General features: G+C 46.9%; 1 protein-coding gene across 1 annotated transcript in view; it reads left to right on the top strand.

Annotated features, from left to right (window-relative positions):
• The first annotated feature begins 1,572 nt into the window (after positions 1 to 1,572).
• Positions 1,573 to 25,438, top strand: part of LOC125945147 (uncharacterized) — a 414,471-nt gene continuing 390,605 nt past the window's right edge. The window contains exons 1-2 of the mRNA XM_049666722.1: positions 1,573 to 1,796; positions 5,603 to 5,692. Coding sequence (XP_049522679.1) covers positions 5,618 to 5,692 — 75 coding nt within the window. The 5' untranslated portion in view covers positions 1,573 to 1,796; positions 5,603 to 5,617. The remainder of the gene's footprint in view (positions 1,797 to 5,602; positions 5,693 to 25,438) is intronic.

The following is a 25,438-nucleotide window of genomic DNA, read 5'->3' as shown; positions in this document are numbered from 1 at the left end:
GGCGCTTCCGGGATCATTCTTTATTTCGTTGTAAATAAGCATTGTTATTGCATAAATGTAACCTGGCATTTTCATCCTTTCGATTTCATGTCGCATTAACGTTACGAAAGATGTAATACCTAAATAACCAGCTAACCACCTTAAATTGTGCAGCAGTGAAGCCCGTTTCACATGGTGCGATTTTGTCTGCGAATTTGCACGTGCGAATTAGCAGCTGCGGAAAATAGGCCGCCGGACCCTTCGTGCGTGCGTTTTTTGGATGTTCGGCGTGCTGAACTTCTCTGCGAAAAACGCAGATGCGTTGGTAGCCACTGTAGCGGTGGAAACAGACGACCAATAGGAGGCGGCTCACTCATACGTTATCGCCAGTCAGAATGCTTAACGAGTATGCGAAAAACGCAGCTGCGGAAATCGCAGCTGCGAAAGACGCACTGCAAATTCGCACCATGTGAAACGGGCTTGATACCTAAATATTCAATTTCGTGAATAGATGGAGCAACGTGAAAATGTCTAAGGCGCTGCACGCCTTACCTGCGGAAAAAAAACGAAGTTGTGGTTAAATTCGGCGCGGTGGTGCTGGGAACGCGGATGCACGGTAGTTGTGGGGAAACCACACTGACCATTTTATCGATCAGCTGCAGAAAAAATTCGAGTGTCTCTTGCTACCGTGACTGCAGCGGCCGTATCAAGCCTTTAACAGAACAGCATGCATAGCAAGGCTATAGTTCATCCGTGTCTCCGGCTCAAAACATCGCCAACCCTCTGTAGATTAGCCGCAACAATAGTAATTTATTTCACTGCACACTGCGAAGGTGCACCAAAAGAACTTTCGTGCGCTGCACGTCGTGCATTTTACTTTTATACGATGAAAACAGCAACACGCCATAGCTGTTTTACCGCGACGCGTAGGAAAGTTTCAGGTGACGCTGCGAACCGCGCCGTCTGTCGGCGGCGACACGAAGTGCGTCAAGCTCTGCCGCGTTGTGAGCGCACTACAACTCTTCTAGTACACTGCACACTCATCCATACAGCCACGCTTGCAAGGGCTGCATTCGTCCAAACCATAGAGTTTCTCACTGTAACATCCTAGATGGTAAACTGGCGCCACCGTCTATGCGAGTTTCTTAGGACTTCGCTGGTGCCACGCGCGTGTCACCAGCGCCGGCCATTGTAAATACGCGCTCGGGAGGGGTAACTCGAGCGCCCCCATAGCGGCAAAGTGTCGAACGAGAACCGGCGCAGGCGGCTCCCTATGGAGCCGCCAGCTAAGCAGGTCAGTATTTGAGTAGGTCGTGCTCAAAAGTCCCTAAATGATCGCGTGCCTAGGATCAGGTCACGTGAGGGATTCTTGTACGACACGCTAAAACGCCACGAGACGGTCTTTTGAGGGATCGCCAGACATGTGAAACTCAAGTGGGCGAAGCTGCGAGAGAACATTGAATGCGGAACAGGGGCGCATAATCGAGGCCTCAGCTGCTCAATAAAAACGGTCCTTGCCACCTTTATGCGGCGTGCCAGCTAATCAGCATTGGGTATGCATAGGTAACTGCGGGGGTTAACGTTCCGCTCTGCCACCGGCACTTACGGCGAATAACTTTCGCCGGTTTGCAAAATAAGTACCGATTGGTGCCAATCATTGTCGCCAGGTGACCCTGCCCGTGCAACTAATGCCACGCTACCTGACGGCCACTTTTGCAACGAGCTCGCCCCCAAGCGCGGAGCAGTGCGACATCTCTGGAGGACGCGGGATAGTTCTTGGTGCCGTCACTACAAGCCATGGATAGTACGGATAAAATGTACGTACGCGTTCAAAATGCTGGCAGTTTCTGACTACTGTCGTTAGGTTGTATATTTCGTCGGTTCCTACCAAATTTCAAGCATAAAGCACAAGACGATTGTGCGCTATGCGACTGGAGAAGGGGGGAAAGATGGCTGCACTGCTTGGAAAACTTTTTACGCTTTACAACAGCAAGACATTTCTGTACCTTAGTGACCGCTGTCGTCAGTGATCAATGTACGTGGTCTTTTTCGCCATCGAATGACTGCAACAGCGGGGCCAAGTGTGCGGTGCTTGCGTTTTGAACGGCAAGACGGTGTCAGCCATGTTTTAGTTACTTGCGCCGCTTGTCGAAGGCAGTCAATCACTTTTCCACGGTCGTCGACGCGCGCCCACGTTGCGTTGACGGTGTTTTGTTGGACGTGGCAATACCTGCTGCACCGGGCCGGCCCGGGTAGCAACACTTGCTGTTGTCGCGCGCGCCGGCCGCAATCGCCTCGCCGTGCACGGCCCGAGCGTGGCAAAAGACTGCGGGTTCGCGAGCGACACCTGTCGACCGGCCGAGAAATGTTGGCGTCTGAGCCCTTGCGCTTTCTGCGACCTGGCGCTGGGTGGCTCAACTAAATCTTGCTGAGCGAAATGCTGGTGGATTGTGTTTGGTACATCCGCGATTTTTTTTACCGAATGCCATCCGTGGTCCGACCGGTGGCGTTTGGGATCACGTGCATGCCCGTCGCCAGGCTTAGGCCTTCCGTTGCTCTTAACTAAAGGCGCACATTGAAAGGCGTGTGCTCCTGCGCAATAAACCGATGGCTGTGTGACAGCATTGTTAACGTTGCGGTACCCTCGCGGTCCGAACAATATTGATGAAGAGCATTGACGTCGCACACCACTGTAGTTCACTGCCTACCTTCTGGCCGGGAGGCGCCCGTTTCTAGTTCCTTTCTTTAAAGCTACGCAGCTAGCTGCCGGAAACGCTCGCTGCATGTCGCAGCAAAACGTATCCGTTCGTATTAGGATCTTTTCAAAAAATTTCCGATTCATGTATTCCTTCAAAAGCTCTTTCTGGTGTGTGGCTAGGGTTTCTAAAAAGGTGTTTTAAGGCTCCATATCCCAAAGTGCCCATAATTTCTTCCTAACCTTTGTGCATGGGGAATTTAACAGACATGCTTGCCAGTCAATTGCCTCAATACTTTGTAGTGTGGCTAGGGTTTCTAAAAAGGTGTTTTAAGGCTCCATATCCCAAAGTGCCCATAATTTCTTCCTAACCTTTGTGCATGGGGAATTTAACAGACATGCTTGCCAGTCAATTGCCTCAATACTTTGTAGCTTGGAATAACCATGTGCAACTGGAAACTGCTTGAATAAAGGGGATCTGCACTGGGCGAACATTCAGGAGTGGCCTTGCTGGTTCAGCATCTGCATAGAGATGTCGGGGAGAGCATGCTCTGCCCCCATGCTGTGAACCGAGTTTCTACTGGTGTGTAGTTTTAGTTAAAAGCTTTTTCGAGTGCATTTTGTGTGTGCCTGTTCATTCCTTACCAGTGTGCCCAAACTCTTCTAGACAAGAACAAAAGTGATGTCGTATGTGGACAGCCTTTGTGGAAAGGCTTTGCTGTCTCATTTTCACAGGAGTTGCAGCATTGCTTTGGCTATTCAAGGGCATTACTACTTGCCCTAAGCAAGTCTCGCACAGAGCTAGCAAGTATTGATCCAAAAGGTGCTACAGTGAAAGTGATCAGAAGCTTTAAATGGGGCCTGCAAGATAAGAAAGGGGTGCAAAACAAAAACTCACAAAGGGTACACATGTGCATCATAACACATTTGTGGAGCAAAATCATTGAGAATGGCTTGGCACGACGCTAGGTCTTGCAACGTTGCCAGCCAGTGCTGCACCTGTTTGGTCCATTCTCTTGCTGTCCTTAATTCACGAATCATCCTCATTCATTGTGTGCGGTGCCTCTTGGCTTTTCACCATAAGCCACATTTTTTGCCCCCATTGATAGACAGTTCCCACTAATTATTTGTTGGAAGCAGGATGTGAAGAAGTGCCTGATATTGAAAATGGCTTGAACCTAGAAGTAATCATTGATTCTCTTTAGCTCTCTAGTTGCATGTCTTGACCAGGATGCAGTAGAATCCAGAATGATAAGACGAGTGCTATCGCAAGTGGCTTGAAGTCAATTGCAAAAATAACTGTTCAGAAATGTCACTAAGCGATGTTGCTGAAAGAAGGGCACTCCTGCACCAATTAAGCTGGTACAAGCCAAATGTAGTTCTGCTTTGCCATCCACATAATTGTTTAGCCAGAGCCGCATATTTCTAAAAATGTTTGTGTACTGCAAAATTTCTTGCAAATCTCGCCTCGGAAGTTGCAAGCTGAATCGTGTAGCAGTGTGTAGACTACAAAGGCTGCCATGTTCTTGACTAGCCTGTATGTATTTTAATTGTTTCTCATTACTGCGCTCACCTCAGGTTTATGTTTCTTACATTTTACACTTTGCTGGTAGCTTTTCTTTTTTTTAAGTTAAGCTTATGCCACTTAGTGCTCTGCTCTGGGCCACACAACAATTGATGCTTGGCTACCTGCAGAGATGCCTAAAAAAGATGTAGGAGCAATATGAAAGACACTGTTTCATTTAGATAAAAAAATGCATTCCAAAATTGAATTTGCAACTGGCACTTGTCAAAAGGGGGGCCTTTTCTTGTGCCAGTGGTACAATGTCAAGATGACCTCTTGTTTAGGTTTACAGTGTCATTGCAGAACGGGAAATTGTTTGACACCAGCTGGTGTTGTCATTGTGCAGAGCGAAAAATAATTTATTGGCTTAGCCTGTGGTAAGTAGTTACCTCAAGGAGACTTGTTTTTTGCAGGCTTTAAGTCTCTAGTGCCAAAATTATTGTCTGCAAGAACATTTTCTGGCCAGTTGGAAGTGAATGTTTGTTATGTATAGCTGGCAGGTACAACTTTCTGTGGCAGCGCGTACGGGCTTTGGCTCCGTAGCCTTGGCCGTGCTGCCATAGAAAGTTTGTCACCAGGTTTAGTTCACCAGCGGCATGGCGCAGCAACAAAGGAGGCCCTAAACACAGTGAGCTCGTGTGTTCTCCTTGTGAATGCCAATAATAGTTTACCTCGTTTTTATTTTATGTTCTGTAATGCAAAACTTCATTTAGTAGTTTTACTGCTGGCTAAATGTTTCTGTGAATCAGCAAAGCGAGATAATATACTTGAGTATTGATGCAAATCTGCTAAAAGTGAAGTTTTTCTGCTAAACAAGCAAAAAAAAAAAAAAAAAACCGTAGTGTTGATTGAACATTTGCTAAATAGGCAAACTGCAGTTTATGATAATCATTGTGCAAAAGATATGATTGTGCACAAGGCTAGGCACATGTGTTGCTGCTTGTCTGTGCAGCCAACACAATTTTGTGATACTAACAGGGCTCGTTGCATTGCAGTTCATGAGCCCCACTTTCTATTTGCAGAGTACTGTCGACTGTGATGTACCCAAGCAGCCAAACATATACTGTCAAAGTAACCTTAAGCAAAGATAAATGAGAACAATATGACCATGCAGCAACATCTTAATTAAAGAATGAAAATATGCACGTGTTATAATTGAACACGATAAATAGTTTTAATTTGTATTTGAAAGACGTCTCACCCCTTAGACAACACCATTTTGGTTAACCGTCTTTCTCGTATGAATCTGCGTCCCGACCAACGAGGTGCCATCCAGTCATAGATTTTGAAAAGTGTGGTGTTGAGTCATTGTTGGGAAAAGAGCATTTGTGTTGGGTCATTGTTGAAACAGAGGCGACTTGCAGGTGGCGGCTGTGAGCATGGCAGATGCTCTGGAGGCCATGGCGTATGCCGAAGAGGCCCTGGACGGCGGTGCCATCATCCTCATCCCACAGGCAAGCTGTGCTTTGTTGGTAGTGGGCGACGCTCTAAAGGCCGCCTTGCTGGATGTGGCCTGATGCAGCAAGTGACGTCACAGGGATTGGTTACGTTGATACACTTTAAAACCCTTTGACCCTGTGACATCACGTCATGTCTCTCTCTAAAAAGAAACGAGAGGCGCGGCACTGCACATTGAGCTCGTGCTTATATATTGGTACGGAAGAACGCTACCTACTGTGCTGAGGAGAGCGTATGTCGCCTTGAATAAGACAAGTCCACTTGTTGGCTCCTACTCTCACCTTGTTCTTGTGTAGCTCATCCCTGGAACACTGGATTATAAATTAAGGACATATAATATTGCAAGGAGTATTGTAAAAATTATCAAAATATATTCGAGGAATATGCAGTAGAACCCTGCTGATACGTTTTTCACAGGACCGTAAAAAAAACAAAAAAACAAAAAAAAAAAAACGTAAGAGCCGGGAAACGCAAGAGCTGAGAAATAAGAAAAATTGAAAGATGAGAGTAGGGAGGGGGGGGGTTGTTGAACTGCGCACAATATTATTTTAATTCTTACGTGTGAAAAAAAAGTCGTAGTTTCGCCCGAAAGCCGAAGCATCGATTGCGATAGCAAATTAGTAGACAGCTATACAGTGTAATTATAGTAGTTTTATCGTCCGTATAAACTCGTAAACATTCGCATATTAACTATAATAGCAAGCATGGTGTCAGCGCTCACAGGCAAACATGAACACGTCACACTCGAGCGCGGACACGTACTGTCAAACGCTGGCGTGAAGAATTTAAGCACCACTGCAGCAGCGAGCGAAGTGACCTTCGTGCTGTTGTCTATCACTTCAACGCAAACTGAGCGCTGAGAACACACAGCACGCACAAAGCTATGAGCTGCTGACGCACCTATACTGCCTAGACTCTGCCCCCAACACAGATCGCTTTCAAGATACGGCCCGCGCGCCGCCGCGCAGTTGATGCTAGAGTGCAATGCCGCTCGCTATCCCTCCCCCTCGCCAGTGCCTCGAGCGCAACGGAAGAAGGCGTGCTCCCTCCCTGGTTTTCTTTCTTGCGCGCGCAAGATTTAGACACAGTCGTCGGCTCCCCTTGCACGCTTTCACTCGCACATACAGCACGCGGCGACGGTGTTATCGCCCTTAGACTTTACACGGAATATCCATGCGCCAAAACAAATTTGAGGGCCACAGCACATCGCCACCTTTAGATAGCAAATACGGATCACAAGGGCCACGCTTTTGCTGGCGGAAATCTAAAATAGGCGTCGCCCCCGGCACTTTGGGCGGCTGCTCAAAATGGCTGCTCGGGCCCGCGCGGGGTGGCAGTTCGCAACGTATGATGCGGGAACAGTCCTACAGTTGCGACGCAACAGCGGGGTTACCAATGCATTGGGTTCTATGGGAGCTGTGCCGGGACCGACCAAAAACGACGTAACAGCTGGGAAAATGCAGCACCCGGGAACGTAACAGCGGGGTACTACTGTATTTTGATAATCGTAGGTCATCATGTTCTGTGATGAACTCTACGATTGTCTGAACAAAGTTATGTCTCGACACCCGAAAGCGCCAATTTTTCTTATGGGTGATTTCAATTTTCCAGGTATTCAGTGGAACGATTCCAACCCTATTGTAACTACTAATTCATCCGAGTGTATAGCTTTCATTGACCTCTGTTCTACATTTAATCTTTCCAAGCTCATTACACGAACCAATTTGAGTTACCCCTTCATGTGCAAATGTGCTCGACCTTATGCTCACCAACTATCCAGATTGTGTCTCTTCCCTAACCCTACTGCCAGGTCTAGGTGATCGCCATCGCGCTCGCGCCGCACATCGTAACATTCGAAAATAATCCGTGATTACGGGAGAGCAGACTTTCAAGCTATTAATACCACTTTGGAAAAGTTTGTTGATGAGTTCTTTTCGCAGTTCTCAGAATGCACAGTGCATGAGAACTGGCAGTTATTTCAAACGCAAGTCAAAGCACTCATCGATAAATATATTCGCTGCGAAGAATTTCTATCAAGAGACGTTCGCCGTGGTTCAACCTATCTTTAATACGCCTACTAAACAACAAAAAGTGCATGTTCCGCTGCTGCAACAAACTGGCCAAGCAAGGTTGGCTTATCAATCTACCGCTGCGGAATGTAAACATGCTCTCATCGGTGCTAAACACAATTATTTTCATTCAACCCTTCCTTCTTTACTTACTTCAAATCCACGCAAATTTTGGAATCTTATCAGCATGCACGAATCTGATGAAGTTCGCTTGAAGAACAATTGAGGATTCTTTGTCTCCAATAAACAGTGCTTTATCCTATTTAATGACACATTTTCATCATCTTTTTCACATGTTCCACCAATAACCGTTCCTGTTATTTCTGCACCTGACTTCTTACAAATGGACCCTATTCTTATCGACTGTGTAGTCCCCATCTCACGTGGTGGAGCATGATGGTTCGGATAAATGTTCATCAGGCATGATTGAAAACGATGCATTGTGCCGAGCCATTCGTTGAGTAGGTGCCTGAACCCTGCTCAAGGAATGTTGGCTTTCCTCCCCTCGAAAGGAGACGAAGACATACAAAGGCTGCATAAGAAGGAGAGTTAATGGGATAATCCTGTTGAGCGTTCTGCTCCACATTTACGATAACTAACTTGGATGCGTTCCACGCATTTCGATCAGTCAGCCGGAAGAAATGAGATTCAATTTGAATATGGATTGTATAGGGACCCCTGCACATTTATTTTGTTTCCCTGGTATATTTTTACTCTGAGGCCCACTTTTATTTTGGGAGGTATTGCTCCACACTTACGATCTACATACCGCTTTATTGCCTATAGAATACTCTAGTTTTCATGGCATCCGCAACTTGGGACGGCACATAAGGCTTTGGTTATAAACCAGTAATGTAAATTCCAGAGCAAGGCTGGCGATTATGCTCAAGTTGTGGAAGAGATTTCGTTTCAGGCCAGCCATTGGCAGTGAATTGTAGAACCTGTTGCAAAGTAGTATCTTCAGCTGTAGCTGCTTGTAGGTCAGCCTTGCTAATGCATGGAGTGACAAGAGAGACGAGGTCAGTCGAGAAAGACCATCTGCTATGATGCTGTACTGTACGCTCTAGTATACCAGCGGGAAATGTGTAATGGGCGTCGATCCAGCAGAGTTAATGTGGCTGATGATCAATGCGCGCAACGTAAACTGTCGACCCCACCAGTATACATGCCACTTCTAGCAAGGAGACAAGGTTCTCGAAGTAAACACAATTGGTCACCTTTGCGTTGTTGAAACAACCCTATGTTGGAAGCATCAGCATGACTGGGTTCCTACTTTTTTAATGTAATTGAAGCTCGAATTGGCTTCTTGAGACCAATGAAATGTTTGGCCTTTACGCAACGTCTGTATAATGTGGAATGAACTTGGAGTAATAGCCAGCGAGGCCCAGAAATGATTACAACGACTTACAATCAGTAGGAGCATTGATCATAGCATTTGCTTTAGACTCAAGAGGCAACAAGCCTCTGGCACTGACATTGTGACCCAAAAACTGTATTTCATTAACAGCAAAGACACACTTGTCATCGAGTTTCATACCCGAGTTGCTGATACGAGTTAACACAACTTGCAATTTGCATCATGTTCTTCACGCATTTGACCCCAGACCAAAATGTCATCAAGGTAGCATAGCACTCCAGAGCAACCCTTAAAAATATCTTTCATCATTTTCTGGAAAACAGCAGGGGATGATGCAAGCCCAAAGCAGACTCTATGGAATCTGAACAAGCCATTATGAGTTACAAAAGTTACATGAGTCCCTGCTTGATTCTGACAATTCAACCTGACGATGTGCTGATCCAAGATCTAGCTTTCAAAAGTAAACAGCGCCTGTAAGTTGCTGGTCTTCGATGTGCGGCAAGGGAAAACCATCCACCACGACGCAAAGTCTCGGGGAACCATTCTTTTTCTTTACCACAACAAGCGGAGATCAGAAGCTGACTATTGTACGATGACACGGCAGAGTTCGTCGAAGCTTGGCTTGCATGCCAGGAGGATGTTTCACCTCGTGCATGTACCCCTTCACTGACATTCAGAAGGAGCGTTAGTTGTGGTACTTGAATGAATGTTGATGTGGAGACTTTGAATAGCATCCAAACCAAGGGCCAATCTGTCACAATGTTTGACAGGAGCAGCGGTAGTGTTGTACCTGATGCTGACATTGGGGATGCATTGCTTGGAGTAGTTCTGAAGGGCGATGTGTGATTGTACAAGTCTGGTCCCTGGGAAGTACCGCTCGAAGTCTGGCAAGTTGACTTTGCCAATGTGTAGGGGAATCTTCAGTGGCGGAGGACGGCTGGAGCATTTGTCAACATTTAGAATTGTAACCGTATTGGTTGCTTGAACTCATGCAACGGTTTCTTGAGTATTTCTGAGAAACATTGGTGAGCGGCAAAGTGCTGGCAGTGGCCTCATTTCCCACAAGTATGACTGCAGGCCAGGTATCTAGGAAAACTCGCATAGTGTTGACCATATCCTCATTGGTAACATGCACCCGATTCTGGTCGGTGTGCCTACTTGCAGACTCCAGTGGGGAAAAGGGATGGGGGCCATTTTGCCCCCGCTATGTTGCCTGTGTTTTGCTGAAGATGACAGTTGGCGGCAACCGTGCGTACCACCAGGCCGATGGTGGACCCTTTTAACTTGGGCATTGGAAAACTCGTGCACGTCGAGTTCAGTGCGTTCCTCTTTCTTGGCCATTTGCTCTGCTTGGTGCTCAACTGCCGACGTTGCATGTGGGGTGCAGCACTGGCGAGTTCGTGGAGTTAGTGCTAGCCATGGTGTGTAATGCCGACACCAAGTTGGTGATAGATTCACCAGGCATCTGCTTACACACCTCGAGGACTTCATTGCTCAGTGCCTTGAAGTGGATCTCTAAGGGATCCTCCGCATCCCCCTGCTGAGTTTATTTCCATTTCTTTATGGAAAAAATAGCCCTGATTTGATTGATTGAGTTCCTGCGTCTGGGCATCTTGTAATGTTCAGTACAAGTCCAGACCTTCAAGTCCCAAGGCTCTCAGCAGGAGGCTCTTCTCGTCTCCAGCGGCGACGTACGCTGGAAAGATGCGGCACCACTTCGCCCAAGGCGCAATGTTTGCAAAAACAGTGGTGGTGCAATCGCACAAGTCATGCTAGAGTTGTGGAGGAATTGCAGCCAGCAAGCATTAGTGCGACGTGCAGTACTGCACTAGGCCACGGTAGGCCTAGTGCAGTATCATGCAAAGTGCCAAGAAATTGCTGCCCCTAGTCGTGCCTGAAGAGGTGACGAAGTGAGCGTAAAAACGGCCAAAAGTGCCGAGAAAGTTCGTAAGAGTAATTGGCAAATGCAGTCACGTCAAGAAAATGAAATGGTGAGGGAGGAACTTAATCACTAAATAGATGCAGCAGTTTTTGCACATGCTGTGTATGCACGGTGGTGTCGTCTGTAAACTAAGTGCTATTGGCTGCAAAGACGTGGCACCGCCTGCCGACAGCACCCGAGTGTGAAGCGGGATCGCATGCTGGAGGACCCGCTTCAACACCGTCGCCCACCACTGTGGAATCTCTGGTGGTTGTAATCTTTTTATGCAACAGCACTTGTTCTTTGTTTTGATTTTCAGGTTTTACAACGCTGTATGAAAATATCCGGTGTTTCTCTGTCAAGTTGGGCCAGACTGTGCTCTACTTGCTGGCGCAGAAATAGAAAGCACAAACAGAAGTTCATTGGTTGTTCATGAGCTAGTTAACTTTGTTCTAGATCGGGGCCCGGATTGCATTCTATATCCCCTGCTTGTAAAAGCAGTCTTTATATGAATATGTCAGTAAACGCACAACAAAGCCACGGGCATGGCAGCACCAGTAAGAATGGGCCACTAGAACGAATACAGTAATCACATTATCTTCTGGCCTGCACGATGAAAAGATTTCATTGGTGCCCAGTGGGCGCGGTGCATGAAGGCAGGCTACTTATAGGTGCGCTGCGGAACGACACCGAGTGCTCGTCACACGGACTGTCAGATGTGGTTCTTGTCGCATGATGGGGCAAGGAGTCCCAGGGCGTGGAACACACTGTCTCCGGCACGTGAAACTTGATGAAGCTTGTGTTCCCGCGCGCTCCCGGACGCCTCGGCAGGCAGTGCGCGGATGCAATGAGACCGACGGTAAGCCGCACGATGAATAGAATTGGATTAGTGATTGATATTTCATTGCTGCCGCCGTACCCCTAAAACTTACTTACTACACCTGCGTACGACATTTGATAAAAAAATGATCATGCTTAGAACAAGGCTGTCTTACGTCTTGTTCTTGATTAACTTGCTTGTTAGGGGCACTGAAATTTCACTGAACTCTAGCCTCAGCCACGGCTTTCATAATATCGTGGGAGATATTTCTTTTTGTGGAACATATACATGTAGGACAGTATTTTCATATTTGGGCTGCATTGGCTCGGTGAAAGTTCCCAAAACTCAGCACTTACAATGCAGTGTAGTGGATTTTTACCAATCAGGATGCCGTCAACTGCAAGGTCACTTTTCTTGCTTTGCCAAGCCACATTGCTTTTGAAGTGGACTGAATGTTGGGTGAGCTGGTATTCCATACTGCGCTTGTATCGTGTTTCTTTCTCGTCCCTTGTTTTCTCATGCTATTTTTCTTTACCATGGCTAAGAATGGCTTTTTGACAAGAGTAATTTACTAATATAGGGGAAATAATTTTTCTCTTTGGCACCTGACAATATTAAAAATATCTTTTTAGTAAAAAAAGCCTTTCAGAGGCTTTAGAATGTAGTATGAGCAGTTTCTTGACAGAAATTTTTGTTGTAACTGGCGGTTTTGTGCAGTACTACATATAGGACACTAGGCCAATGCAGTCCTTATCAGGGATGATAAAATATAAAACATTTTGTACGACCTGTCATGTCAAATTTCTTACAGCGTATGCTAGTTTTCTTAAGGCAGTGGGAATAAATAATTCATTTATTCCACGGAGTCAGTGTTGTTGAAAGAGCCAAATGAAGTTTGTTTTCAACAAGTACTCTCGCCACTTTCCATGCAATAGCTTATAGCCATGAGCCTTCTGGTATAAGCCTGCTAGAGGCCTTTGAAATGTTAGCAAGTCAGCTTTATCACCCTGTACAACACACACATGTTGTAAGTAGCAGAGAATGCTGCCTATATGACAGTGCAGTATGGTCAAGTCTTCATTTTGCCCGTGTTAGTGTTATTTCCGGTGGTTACAAAAACATTTGAATTGCTTCCTCTCGATTGTCTCATGACCACACAGGCAGTGTTATAGGCGACTTAAATAGTTTTGTAGCACTTGCTGGACAGTTATGAACCTAAGAATCACAATTAACTAGGTGATCGAAAGCCAGAGAAGTGCTGTATGGCAAAAGGTTCATGCTGGTGGTGAATTGATTTCCTTATCTATTACAGTGTAGACCACTTATAACGTAAGTCGCCGGAGTCTCGAATATCTGCACTATAAGCGGTACCGCACTATAACCAAAACAACGATTTTCAAGCCCTGCACGTATGCAAAACATCTAGACCAAGTATGTATACTCGCTTTGTACTGTCGCGATGTAGCCGGTGCTCTTCAAGCTCGACAGCTTTGCACCCAGTCAAAATGAAACAACTGTTTGCCGCAACCGCTGCGGAAAAAACCGTGACCACTATCGACGCGATTATGAACGGCGACTTTGTGTTGCTGAAGGCACGCGCCCGACGCACGCACCGAGTCTGGACGAATTGCCTACCATTCGCTGCAACAACTGCAGTCGAAACCGCGGTCGCTATCTATGCAGTCATCGATGACGACTACGCAGTTTTATTGCCAATTATATGAACACTTCAACCGGATTTCTGTCGTCGCCGTGAGGTTCCGTATAGATAAAATCTTCACCGCGCGCCGTATGTCCGAGCGGAAGCGTGCGGGGACGCGCACTATCACGGAGAGCGAACGCACTCAATCTCCCACGCGCCAGCAACGAAGCGGGAAGCCAGCGCCGGAGGGAGTGGGGGGGGGCACTTCCACTGTGCCAACAACCGCGCTCGTCGCTCGCCCGCACCGTCTCTTATCTCCCCATGGCTCTGACCTTTATGTGCCGCCGTGCATTCGCCGCTCAGTTTACGTTGAAGCGATAGACCGCACGTACCTTCGCCGCTGCTGCGTATGCGCTTGCTGCCAGCGTTTTAACAGTCGTTGTCTGCAGTCATTCAATGTGATCTATTCATGTTTGTTTGTGCGCGCTCACACCACGCTTGTTCATTCAGTTAGTAATAGTCGGGCCACATTTTCCAACGCACGCTACACATGCAATACTGCCCGGATTGGCAGCGCAGAGCTACAGGTGTGTCCCTTCGCACGCGCTGCCCACGGGAAGCGCTTCTCATCAACACCACCGTTTCACACGCGCCTTCTCGTGGTCATCGACTCTCTCTTCATGTCGGTCTACTTACGCCGCAGCACACCTGCTTACTTAATCAGCTCATGTTTATTACAATTCATATTGCTACCAAAGCCGCTCACCTTACTTCGTATGACATTGCTGTGTTGCTATCGCATTCATTGCTTCGCCCTTAGGGCGAAACTGTGACATTTTTTTAGGCACGCGGCTGACGTGCGTACCGAGTAAAAACTATACTCTTCGCTGCAACCGTTGCGGAGGAAACCGCGGCCGCTATCGGCGCGATCGTGGATGACGACTTCGCAGTTACGAAAGCCCATGGCCAACGTGGTGTTATGCGCGGCGGTAAATGCAAGAATACAGGCTTTAAAGACACAAATAGGCTCGAAGCTTTCCGGCATTGCTGTCATCCACGTACGATTTCAAGTGATGGCTGTGGCGATGCAGACTCCGCCGCTTCGTTTGGGTTGGACACTAGCGCCATTCTTGCTCTTTTGCGTTGCACATTTGCGGTGCAAAATGTGGGGTCTCACACATGCTGTTGGGACAAAGGAACGACAACACAGTAGTGCAAACAATCAAAAGGGCATTTATTGCACCTTTCATACACTAATGCACACTAGCCAAATTACAACCAATAGAACATTCACACGGGCACGCGACAAATCAAGGAAGTCCGACCCGATAGCGAGCGAATACATTCGCCCTATGCTGTACACCGTTCACGTGTACAGTCACACGAACGGTGGCGTGCTCGAACGATCCGTGTTCGTCCATACCCGTGTCCTGCTCTTAGCTTCGCGCGACGGTCGCGTGAAGCGGGCCGGCGCACGCGCGAAGCGTTCGTGCGTGTTGGCCGCCGATCCCAAACCCAAGAGAGAGCGCCTTCGACCTTTTTCTCCCAAGTCACCCTGCCGTTCGGTGGCGTTAGCATCGCGACACTCGCGCCATCTCTCGCAACCACTACGACCGCCTCAAGCGCCCTTCCACGCAGTGAAGCCGGACCACAGGAGACGCGTGAGAGTCGCGCATCCCCACAAAAATTAACGAGAGTTTGATTGCATTGAATAATGCATACGCCGGCCGGGAGCACGCACCTTGTTGAGAAGCGTGCTCGCTGCCACCTTTTCCGGCGAGATTTTCCTGCAGAAGCCGCATTATAACCGGTATTTTGTCTCACGCGGCTGCACTGTAAGCGGTATGCGTATGGGAGGGTAAACGGAAAAGGCAATATTGTAGCCAGTTCTGCACTATAAACGGTTACATTATAAGTGGTGTATACTGTACTACCACAGCGGGACTTTCAGGCCTCATCGCAAGTGTCCGTTTGGTTCAGCCTTGGACGTGCAATTATTTTAGAACACAGCCAATAGTCACCTTGTTCCTTTTCTTTGATTTTCACCCCCACTGTCAAGCCATAAAGTCACTGTGGGTACTCTGATAAATAAATTTATAGGCAAAAGAAATGTTTTTACCTACACTTTGTGCAGGCTCATGCAGACGAGTGTAGTGCCGGGCAGAGGCTGTGACATCATGTGCTGCACTTGGCTGACTAGGCCAATCTGAGCAGACTGTGCGTCATCTTCTGTATAAGCATACAAACAGCGCCTGACTTGGCACTTTGCCTGAAACTAAATGTACGAGTCCCCTTTCAGCAACGAATCTAGAGAAACTGCAGCGAAATACATTGCAAATGTGCAGTGAACGAAGACAACTTCTCAATGCGTACAATACAGCGCAGAGTATTAAACAGCCCGCACCATCTATGAGTAAGATAACTTGGAGGATGAGCTCGCCTTCCTGTGACACAGTCATGCCAGCACTTTGCTGCCCCATCTATCGCTTTATTTATCTATTTAGTATACTTCCAAGGGCATTACAGGTAGGAGTGGCAAATAACAAATGCTTGCACAGTAAAAAAAAAAAAGTTATAGCAAGTAAAGAAAACACTTAACAAAAGGGTTCATGAATGGCAGTCTTGCAGCTGTCAGTGTCGATGATGGCAGTGATAGAAGCGCAAAAGTGGTTGCATTCTTTGTTAGCAAAGAATTGCTAGAGTAATAAGAAATGCCAAGAGTGATTCGATAGAATGAAACGAGGTGCACGATTCCGGACGGATTCAATAATTGCTGAAAGTTTTTTGGGTCCCAGATAGAGCATGCGTAATCTAATTTAGTGTAAAGAAGCGTTGTATATAGATGCACGTTTACTAACGAAGGTGATAAGGACAAATTACCTCATAGGTGACCCAGCATGCAGTTTGCACTGTTAGTAACATAGTCGACATGTATGCGCCAAGAAAGATTGCAACTGATGCCGAGGCACTTGTGAGAGGTCAAGTAGGATACCGTCAAGAAAATACACGCTGCTAATAGTGTGACCCCGTCGAGATATTTGCATGTTTAGCCGCATCATGCATTTAATGCACCGATTTTGAAGTTGAAATGTCAGGGAGGTCGTTAATGTACATGACAAAGAGCAAGGGTCCCAACACGGATCCGTCTGGGACACTGGATGAGACTGGGTGCGCGGTCAGAAAGAAAAGTTTTTAATCCAGTGGAATACCTTGGTGTCTATGTTAAGTTTGCTTAAATTAAGAAGAAGAAAGTCATGCACCACCCCATTGAAAGCTTTAGCGAAATCGAAGAATATGCAGTCAATGTCAGAGCTGATCTCGTTATGTGTGAAGAGATCATTAGTAAAAGATAATAGCTGCGTTTCACAGGAAAAAATTTTCCTGAGACCATGCTGGTAGTTAGTGAAGAAAGAGTTGTCTGCTAAAAATTGTATAAATAATGTGCTCAAGAAGCTTACATGGGATGCTTGTAAGTTATATGGGTCTGTGATTACTGGGAAGATGTACATTACTTGTCTTATGGACAGGGATCGCCTTCCCTACCTTCCAATCACCGGGAACTGTGTAGCACTCATAATCAAAAATATCGGACAGGATAACAAAGGCGTATACTTGTGTCATTTTCAGTATTTTTGATGTAATTGAATCACAGCCAGGCGATGATGAAATTTAAGATTACTAATGAGTTTACCAATGCCTACAGAATCAATGATTATGAAATCCATAGGAGGAAAGCTATGGTCACGAAAACATGAGAAAGAAACAGGTGTGATTTTACAGAAAAAAGGAGCAAACGCATCATTAAGCACCGAGCAGCACTGGGGATCATCGCATGCCAGTTGGACAAGGTCCGAGCGGCTGACAGTGTTCCACAATGGGTGCAACATTTCCGGCAAAGTAGTGTTGGCACGCTCTGTACTGCATGTTTACTGGAAAATGGGCAACCCAATGATTGGGGCCATTGGTGCACAAAGAACAGAAAATGGAGCAAAAGGCTTGAAGCCTGACAAAAGGCCTTTGCAGTGCGGCACGCAGGCCATACCAGAAAAAGAAGGAAGAAAAGAAAACTGAGGGGGGGGGGGGGGCGTATACAGAGTAATGTAACGTATATAATACAGAAGCATCATTAGATATTGTAAGCACTATTAACGTACTTCGTCCTTTTCATTTGTACATAGCCATCATCACCTTCCCTCTTCTTCTACTTCTTCGCGCATGAGCTGGGGCGTTTGCTTTTTGGAATAAAAAGCGCTTGACAGCTCGGTTGGTCTCGGTCTTATAAAGTGGTGGAGGTACGTCAAGACCCCGACGTCCTCTCGCGTTCCCGTCCTCCCTGGAGCTACGTTCCGGTCGCCGCCTGCGCCCGGTTACCCCTACTATGATGAACACTTCCAACCCCGGCCCTTCCGGCGCCTCTAACCCTACCGCACAAACGACTCCGCCTGCGGTTCCCTCTTGGACTGTGACGTGCCCTCAACGTGATCCCCCTGTCTTTGCGGGACGCCGCGGTGATGACGTCGACGATTGGATCGACAACTACGACCGCGTGAGTTCTTGCAATAAGTGGAACGATACCCAGAAATTGAGGCACGTCGCATTCTACTTGACCGGTGTTGCACAGACGTGGTATTTCAATCATGAATCCGACATCGCGGATTGGTCCACGTTTACCGCCAAGCTGCGGCAAGTCTTCGCTTCCTTGTCTAGCCATGCAGAAGTCGCCAAGCAGAAGCTGGGCACGCGCCTCCAACTTCCGCAAGAGTCTTACACCTCATACATACAGGATGTCTTGGCTCTGTGCCGCCGTGCGAACCCTAGCATGACGGAAGCCGAACGCGTGCGACACATATTAAAAGGCATTGGGTCTGTCGCGTTCAACGCCTTAATCGTGCAAAATCCGGCTTCTGTCCAAGACATCACTGCCACGTGTCAGCGCCTGGACAAAATGCAGTCTCTTCGTCTTCAACATGACAGTAGCGATCCTCAGGTTCCCCATTCTTCAGATCTCCGTGCTCTCATCCGCGAGGAGCTTCAAATATTAGACCTGAGGCGTTCACCTACTGCCTGTGCCCCAACCCCCACCTTCGACTTGCTCGAGGTTGTAAAGCAGGAGTTGACAGCGATGACTACACCCACGACGCATCTTGCTCCGGTAGCGTGCCCCTCACCTACCTACGCGGATGTTGCTTCGCTCCCCACCCCTACCGTGACCTCCGTGCCTCCTGACGTTACCTATGACCATTTGGCTTCGATGGGAACCAGAGCACTTGCGGCGCCATCCTACCCTCAGTGGCGTCCACCTCGTCCGGTTTGTTTTTACTGTGGTACACGCGGCCATATATCGCGCTTCTGCCGCCGTCGCCAGCAGGATGAAAGACGAGGCTATGCTGAGCACGAGAGAGACCGCACTCGCCGACCAGACTCCTACTATCCCGGTTCGTACTCGTTCCCTCAGCAGCGTTCACCGTCTCCTCCAGCTGCTCCCAATCTGCCTCATAGTTCCCGTTCGGCCAGACGTCGTTCTCCTTCGCCTTACCGGCGCTCTACATCGCCGCTTCGCCCCACTTCCCATCTTGCCGACCAGCACTCGGAAAACTAACTGTTGCAGTTTTTGGAGGGGAAACTGCTTCCTATCGGTCTTCAAAAATTCCTCCTGTTCGCCCGGCCAACATGCTTTATGTAACTGTTGAAGGTGTTCCCGCGTCTGCTCTCATCGATACCGTGCCGCCGTTTCTGTTCTTCGTAGTGATCTGTGTTCACGGCTCCGGAAAGTGAAAACGCCTTATCTTGGACATATTTTGCGTGGTGCTAATAATGCATTCATACACCCCGACGGACAGTGTACTGCTCCTGTTTTCATCGACGGCATTCGCCACCACATTAAGTTTATCGTGCTTCCAACCTGTATCCATGAACTTATCTTGGGTTGGGACTTCCTACATTCTGCTTCAGCTGTCATTTCATGTAGAGAGGAAGTTGTCCACATCGCGGATACAGCGCTTGCACCTGTTACAGATTCTTCACCTTCATGCGTGAACTTGGCCATTGATGAAGACTACGTCCTGCGTCCTGGTCACGAAGACGTTGTATCCGTAACATTCCGGCAGATCGCCAACGGAGCCGCTCTAGTCGCCCCTTCTTCCCGCTGTACTTCTCGTGGAATCCTCATTGCCGCCTGTCTCGTCCGGTTTTCACGTGGCCGCGCCCTTCTGTCTGCCTGCAACACGACCCCAGATCCTGTGATGCTGCCCAAAGGGATGACTGTGGCAACCCTCGCCGACACTCAACCTATCTCTATAGTCACGCTTTGCCCTTCTTCATCGCCAGCACCTACCTCAGGTTTGGATGATTCCTTCCCTCCCCCAGCCGTTCTTGGTTCTGACCTAACCGCCGCGTAGTCCGAAGCCTTATTGGCGGTCTTAGCGAAGCACAAAGCCTGTTTCGATAGCTGTTCCCCTGTGTTGAGCCAAACTTCTGTGGCTTCACACCGCATCGAAACCGATGGTTCCGCAATAATACGACGACGCCCCTATCGTGTCTTGCCGTCCGAACGGAGGGTCATTGAACAACAGGTTGCTGACATGCTTGCGCGGAAGATAATTAGACCTTCATCTAGTTCCTGGGCTTCTCCCGTGGTTCTAGTAAAGAAAAAGGATGGCTCCGTTCGCTTTTGCGTCGACTATCGAGCGCTCAATAAGATCACACGCAATTACGTATATCCAATACCTCGAATCGACGACACTTTGGACACACTGCAAGGGGCGGAATATTTCTCCAGCTTTGATCTTCGATCAGGCTATTGGCAAATTCCGATGAACGAGGCTGACAAAGAAAAGACCGCATTCGCTGCACCAGACGGACTTTATGAATTTAACGTGATGCCTTTTGGTCTTTGTAACGCTCCCGCCACATTTGAGCGCATGATAGGTAACGTACTTCGTGGACTAAAATGGAAGACCTGCCTCTGTTATCTGGACGATATTGTCATCTTTTCGTCTAACTTCAGCCAACATCTTCATCGATTAGACGAAGTTCTCAAGTGCCTTGCAAATGCTGGTCTCCAGATCAATACAAAAAAATGCAAATTTGCAAGCAAGACTATAAAAGTATTGGGCCACGTCGTCTCAAAAGATGGCATCCAGCCAGACCCCGAAAAGATTAGTGCTGTTCTCCACTTTCCTCGGCCCCAGCAGCAGAAAGATCTACGTAGTTTCCTCGGCTTGGCTTCATATTTTTGTCGATTTATACGCAACTTTGCTGCCATAGCAGCTCCTCTACACAAGCTACTGGTTACCGGTGCCTCTTTCACATGGACTAACGAATGCGAATCAGCTTTTCAAGCCCTTAAGCAACATCTTACTTCCGGACCAGTGCTTCGCCACTTCGATGATCGAGCCCCCACCATACTCCATACTGACGCAAGCGCACCATGTATTGGCGCAGTACTTCTGCAACGTAATGCAGCCTCTAAAGAGCAAGTCATCGCATATGCCAGCCGAACACTTTCTCCAGCTGAGCGGAACTACACCATTACAGAGCAAGAGTGCCTGGCTATCGTCTGGTCGATTCAGAAATTTCGCCCATACCTTTACGGCCGCCACTTCACCATCGTCACCGACCATCATGCTCTGTGTTGGCTGTCATCAATGAAAAACATGTCAGGACGCTTAGGACGCTGGATACTCCGCTTGCAGGAATATGACTTTGCAATAACGTACAAGTCTGGAAAAAGTCATCATGATGCAGACGCATTGTCTCGCTGCCCACTCTCGCTCTCTCCCGGTAACGCGCCGTCGCCTTCCACAAGACTTACGACCGCATCAAGACCCGCTGCTTCTGGCCTGGCCTATCCACAACGGTGGCCAAATATATTGCCTCCTGTGCGTCATGTTAGCACCGAAAACGCTTGACTTCCCCTCCTGCCGGTTTACTACAACTTCTGCCTTGCCCGGACGCACCTTTTAAATTTGTTGGCATTGATTTATATGGTCCCTTGCCTTTGACACCCTCTGGTCACCGTTGGATTGTCACTTCGGTCGACCATTTAACCAGATATGTTGAGACTGCCCCTCTGCGAGGCGGTACCGCGTCTGAGGTTGCTGACTTTTTCTTGCGCTCCATCGTCTTGCGCCACGGGGCTCCTCGCGTTCTTCTGAGTGACCGTGGCAAGGCGTTTATTTCGCAAGTTCTCGAGGAAGTTCTTCGGGCCACTGATACCGTGCACAAATCTACTTCTACCTATCATCCGCAGACCAATGGCCTCACTGAGCACTTCCACCGTACGCTGTCTGACATGATTTCCATGTACATCCGGCCTGACCACACTAACTCGGATAAAATTCTTCCTTTTGTGACATTCGCCTATAATACTGCTATTCAACGGACTACCGGTTACAGCCCTTTCTTCCTTGTATATGGAAGATCTCCTTCCACCATATTTGACAGAGAATTCTTTTTAGCACCTTCTTCGCCTACCGCTTCCCTTCCAGAAGATTTTGCTGCCAGAGTTGCACATTGCCGTCAAATCGCCCGGCAAAGCACGGAAGCTACCCAAGCTGAGCGCAAACGTCGCTGCGACAACAAACGCCGTGACCTCCGTTTTCACCCTGGAGACCAAGTCCGGCTTTGGACTCCAGCCCGAACTCCAGGCCTCTGTGAGAAGTTCCTTCAACGCTATATTGGCCCATACACCGTTGTGCAGCAAACATCTGCAGTGAACTATCTCGTGCGCCCAGTACACTCCGTCACTGACCGGCACCGCCGGAATGCCGAAATTGTTCACGTCTCGCGGATGAAGCCCTTCACTCCCCGTTTAGATAATCTGTAATCTGCGGCCAGGCTGGCCGCTTCCATGACGGGGGGAAGTTAGTGTAAGCACTATTAACGTACTTCGTCCTTTTCATTTGTACATAGCCATCATCACCTTCCCTGTTCTTCTACTTCTACGCGCATGAGCTGGGGCGTTTGCTTTTTGGAATAAAAAGCGCTTGACAGCTCGGTCAGTCTCGGTCTTATAATATACACATATATACATAACACCGCACTTGTCATATTGAAGCGTGTTGACAATACACTAGATGTGATTGCTCATCACTCCCAGATAAAGCAAAACAAGGACATATACGCAAAGTATAAAATTTTTTTTTAAAAAACAACGTATGCTTAGAGATACAACAAAGCATATGGTATATTCCTGGTATTGACACACGCTAAACGATATAGGCAAATAGGAACACATAACAATAATCAAGAAAATTCAATGTTATTATTAATCAGGAACCTCCTAAGAACTTTCTTGGAACTGGCACTTTCTATGTCTAAGAGGCCGTTGATTTTATTTAACAGAGTAGGCACCTGAAATGCAGTGTATTGCCGTCCATAAGTAGTTCTGATCTTTGGAGTTCTTCGTGTGTATGTACGAAAAGTATACGAACAATCCCGAGTATCTTGCAAACAATAAAGCCTGTTGCGTTGTATATACTGGAAAAGCTTGAAATAATATATTTGATTAGCTTTAATCATAAGGTGCTTCAAAAACAACGATTCTGTCCGCAGGTCACGTATAGGACCATGAAAATCTTCAAAGATTCTCAGAACCCTTTCTTGCAAAACAGTCAGTTTAAAATAATTCGTTGATATTGTAGTCCCCCACACAAGCGCACAATAAGATAGTCGAGAGTAAAAAAGAGTATAATAAAGCGTCTTTTTTAGCCACAGTGGTATTAAAGAACTTAATTTGTACAGGCATCCAATGTTCCTACTTAAATCAGCCGTTAACTTTACTATGTGCTCATTCCAACATAAGTCCTCCTGGAACCATACACCCAGAAACTTCTGTGTCTTAACCTGCTCTAATATATGGCCTTCATAGGAGATGCTCATGTTGAAGTTTCTTGGCTTATTCACAGGGGGGTGATTCCACGAGAGATCAACACGGGTCCAAAAATTCATATTTTAGATTCCATTCAATATTTTATATTTTGTGCGCATATCACTCGGTAGTACGAAAGTGAACTTGCCTTCTTTGACAAATGGATACTTTAGGAGAAAAAAAAATGTCCAAGTTCTTCAGGTTGCAGGTGCCATTTTCATGCACCTGGCATTCTTGCAAATTCACAACAATGTGAAATACAAAATATTACGGCTACAAAGAATGAATTTTCTTCTGTAAAACGTATACGTAAAGAAGAGTCAGCAAGCGTTGTTTGAGGCTTCTGTGCAAAACGGAAGTGTTTTAGAAAACATTTTTAATTTGCTACACTTTTCGAAATTTGCTATATTTACGAATTTTTATCTAGTAAACTAATGCATGTAGCCTTTTGAAATTTGGTGGGCTATGAGACCTTAACCTGTTCAACGATTTTGCTGAATATTGTTGTGGTAGCACAAATTTCCATTTTTACAGTTTGCCTCAAATGTGAAGTTTTGACGAAAATGAACACTATTTAAAAATCAAAATAAAAAAAACCCATCGTTAATTTTTCTCAAAATTTCGTAAACAGCTGTCCACAGACACTGGAACAAGAACATTAAAAAACATCTTGCATTATTTTGTTTTTAATGACACTATATGTGGTAGAAATGAGAGCTTCGTCGGGATGCAGCAAGGTGCTAAGAAATAGGGACATCGGGGTAAAAAGAACGTCCATTAGCCTCTGACTTGCCTAAACTTGGCCATGATTGCGCCAAAAAGGTAATTTTACCCTTATGGTTAATACTTATGCATAAAATACCGTTTAGTACAATACACATTCTCTTGAATGTGAGTAAAGATACGTCAACAGAGCAACCTTTACATGGCTCATTTTATTTAACAAGTGTGCGTAGCTTGCAGCGCAGATAATTGCAGATTTAGCGGTAAACTCCCTGTGCATGTACACAAGTAACAAAATTTACGGCAGGTAAAAGTCTCTAAAAATGTTGTACTCGCGATGGCTCCGTCGGCAACGTCATTATACAGTATAACCTAAGATACAAGGGTGGGGGGGTGTTGGTTAGCGCTGATTTAGCTGGCAGATAGTGCCAGCGGTTGCTCTCTTCTGCCGCCTCTTTAAAAAGGGGGTTGAACAGGTGGAAAGAGATGCGACACTTCCTCTCTCAGCAACTTATGTGTTTTGGGAAACATTACCTATTCCGCACAGTCTTAAGGAAATTGTCCTCTATGCGCAGCCTCAAGTAGAGCGTTTCTGTTTTTATTGCAGTATTGGCAGGTACAGATGAACTCTTCTGCGTTAACAGGGAGGGGGGGGGGGGGTTCGCGGAACTAGTTCTTACTTTATGAAACAGCGTAGAGCTTCTGCGTGGCAGATTCCTTAAACCACTCCTGGATGGTGAGGTGATATTCAAAGTGCTAAAACCACTCCTGGATGGTGAAGTGATATTCAAAGTGCTGAGAAGTCTTTATATAAGGGGTGATTCATTGGCACTCTTACTGTAATATGCTGCATCAGTGCCTGCAAGTCCAACATGTGGCGGTATCCCCTGAAACTTCAGAATGAAATGCCTGTTGCTGAGCTCCTTAGCTAACATCAATGACTGTCGGCCGAACTTGCTGCCATACAATGCACGGGATAATTGTTGGAGCACCGCTGGCAAATCAGAAAAGATGATAGCGTGCTGAGAACGCGTCCTCAGTTTACGAAGCGCTGCAGTAATGGCGGTTCTTTCCGCATTTTCAATAAGACCAACTGATCCAGAGGGCCAGATCACGCAGATCTAATGAAGCGAATCTAATAAAGCTTGCTCTTAAGAGGAAGCTTTAGCTCGGGCCCAACTCCGATGCCGCCTATTCAAATACATGTAAAACGCAGAAACGATTTTCTGAGATAACCACTGGGCCGATTTTACTTAAATTTGTTGCACATGGTAGAGAAAGGTAAATTCTTATGACTGTCGGACGCGAAATGTCGATTTCTGGCCTGCATTATTTAACT

This window comes from Dermacentor silvarum, chromosome 4, assembly GCF_013339745.2.
Source record: "Dermacentor silvarum isolate Dsil-2018 chromosome 4, BIME_Dsil_1.4, whole genome shotgun sequence".
Lineage (NCBI taxonomy): Eukaryota > Metazoa > Arthropoda > Arachnida > Ixodida > Ixodidae > Dermacentor > Dermacentor silvarum.
The sequence above is the reverse complement of the archived record's forward strand: the minus strand, read 5'-3'. Positions and strand labels throughout refer to the sequence as shown.